At 44.2% G+C, this 2,471-nt stretch overlaps 1 protein-coding gene across 1 annotated transcript; it reads left to right on the forward strand.

Moving 5' to 3' along the window:
- Positions 1-496: 496 nt before the first annotated feature.
- Positions 497-884, forward strand: HD556DRAFT_1240024 (uncharacterized protein; the record flags this gene model as incomplete). Its single annotated transcript, XM_041298088.1, has 2 exons — positions 497-652; positions 711-884. Coding segments are annotated over 2 exons (330 nt in total), but the record flags the coding sequence as incomplete, so codon positions are not given.
- Positions 885-2,471: the final 1,587 nt, after the last annotated feature.

Raw genomic sequence — 2,471 nt, forward strand, 5'->3', positions numbered from 1 at the left:
ACTTACTTATTTACCTTTCTACCTCCGAGTAGGAGGAGGTCATTAGATATTCATAGTTCTTGGTTGAATTCCGCAACATATCATCCTTTCATTATCCGGAAATACTGACAGTAACCCGCCATTCACTATCCCCAACATTCATTACATTCCCGACGCTAATCCGACGTAATCCGATGAAACCCGCTAACCCGAAACCCGAAAAACATCGGACCCGATGTTTTTACCTTCGGACTCGTAATTATACCTTCGGACTTTGTTTCCCGCGCTTCGGACTATCTTCTTTTTAGTATCACTGATCATTCCAATACCTTACAGCGAACCCCTCGGGTCGAACGCACTTGTCTACAAGTATAGCAGACTAGGCCACGCAAGACCACAACATTTTTATATTGCTGATTACTTACTTCGTGTAGTATCCAGCGATTGTTGTCTCATTACAGCACGTCACTCATTCTAACTTGATCCATCATTGGTGATTGTCTGACTGGCAGAGTAACAGGACTGGGAGACAAAATGTGGCATATACAAAACTGAATTGATACAGTCAGCAGTGAATGACATGTGGTTTGTGAACCGCAGTGATGAGGGTGTTATTCACAGTAGATATTTCGAGCCTTTACCAGTTGAAATTATTGCGCTTATACTCACAGCTGTGAGTGTGTTCGGACAATCCAGTATTGATGTTGCGACTGACTCATGAGATCTGACAGATTGAATATTGCATTGATGAGTGGATAACCAGAGTCAAGGAAGACATTAAATTCTCAGCAGCTACCTATTCTCCCGTCTACCAGGTTCATCTCACCTCCTTGCAGCGGTTCAATGAGTGGACTTCTGCTGACAATATCCTTGATGTTGCTCAGTACGTTCCTGACCACTATTGATTATTATTGTAACTGATGTTGATGGCAATACTCCATGCTGGTGTGAATTCACTCCAGGCAGCTCAGGCTACTTCCATTGGCTTCACCAATAATATATTTGACAACACAATTCGAGAGTATGAAGCTGAGACTAGAGAAGCATGAGAGGGGAGTCGCGAGGTCATGGAGGTGTAGAAGTGGGTGATAATTGACCTTTCACGAGGCTGCCGTGTCAATATCTTGGGTACTATACACATTTTTGTGTGCTATGTGCTAATTATATTCAGTTTTGTTGATTTCGGTCAGTGGCATAGATCGGTTCCTGTAGCTCAAAAAAGTGAAACTACTACAAGGTCCTACTAGTGTTAGTTATTGCAGCATGTAGCTTGCTATGACAAGCTACGAGTGGTTCCCATAGCACTGTATAGTGAGCCATGTGACTACGTAGCTGCGTGTAGAAGGGACTTGACACATTGGACTACAGGTACTACAGCAACTATATAGTACCGTGTAGTCAAGGGTATTTTTCCTGATGCATCCTTCCTCCCAATTCCACAGCACCAGAGCAGACTAGGCAATACTCAGTGAGAGCAGAGGGTACCAATGGGAACACACTGGAAGTAGGAGGGAACATGTCTGATAGAGAAGATGAAGAAGCGGAAGATGAGTTTGTGGATCCAGCAGCTGGGACGGATGGACATTCATTGGATACACACACCTTTCATGCACGGGATGTTCTTGCCATTCCAGGTGCTATCTCTCCCATCGAATGACTCTTTTCGAAGTCACGGCACCTATGTACTGACCAGCAGTCTTCCCTTGCGGCGGTCACTGTGACACAATCAATGTGTGCGAAACTATGGATCCGGCAAGGCCTCTTTGATTTTAATAAGTAGACACTGACACTTTTCACTGTCTATAAACTGTTTAAACTGTGTAGTATATGTCTACTTACTATTTATGTCTATTTACTCGAAAAATCGTAGACATAAACTAAACAGTTAGAGCCTTACTTCTAGGACAACAGCGGTGGTCATTGTTACACATTTCCACGCGGTGTCACGTGACCTGTCGGGGGGCGGTTGAGCTAGGTAACTTACTTTGTTCCACCAATTGCATTGCTCCATCACTAGCGCCATAAGCTCACCGTAAGCATCAGGATAATTCTAATGAGAAACCCCCTTACCTGGGGGTACTTGCTTAGTCAGCAGAAACCCTTCTGACTCTCAATACTGTAGCAGGGTTTCTGACGGCCGGAGCCCACCGCCGCACTCAACCAGTGCTGTACTGCTAAAAGGGCCACAGTGTGAGTAGATCAGTTCGAGAGCACCATTTATCTGGTGGGTAGTATTAGAAATAGGAATTGCTGCATAATTCAGAAATAAGGCTTGTGTGTTGACTAAGTTTGCTTGTCTGGTACCCAATTTTCAGTATGTTCTTAGTGCTCACACGTAGTAGTGGCTGCATTTCTTTATTCACAAACCTACAACTATACACTTACTAGTACAGTCACTACAGACAGGTCTGCTAGAGATCAGAGGCGAGCGGACGAGACGGAGAGAGCTAATAGAATAGAAAATGATCTCAGTACTTGGGACAGAACTCAGT

This window comes from Suillus plorans, assembly GCF_016647745.1.
Source record: "Suillus plorans strain S12 chromosome Unknown HD556scaffold_40, whole genome shotgun sequence".
NCBI lineage: Eukaryota > Fungi > Basidiomycota > Agaricomycetes > Boletales > Suillaceae > Suillus > Suillus plorans.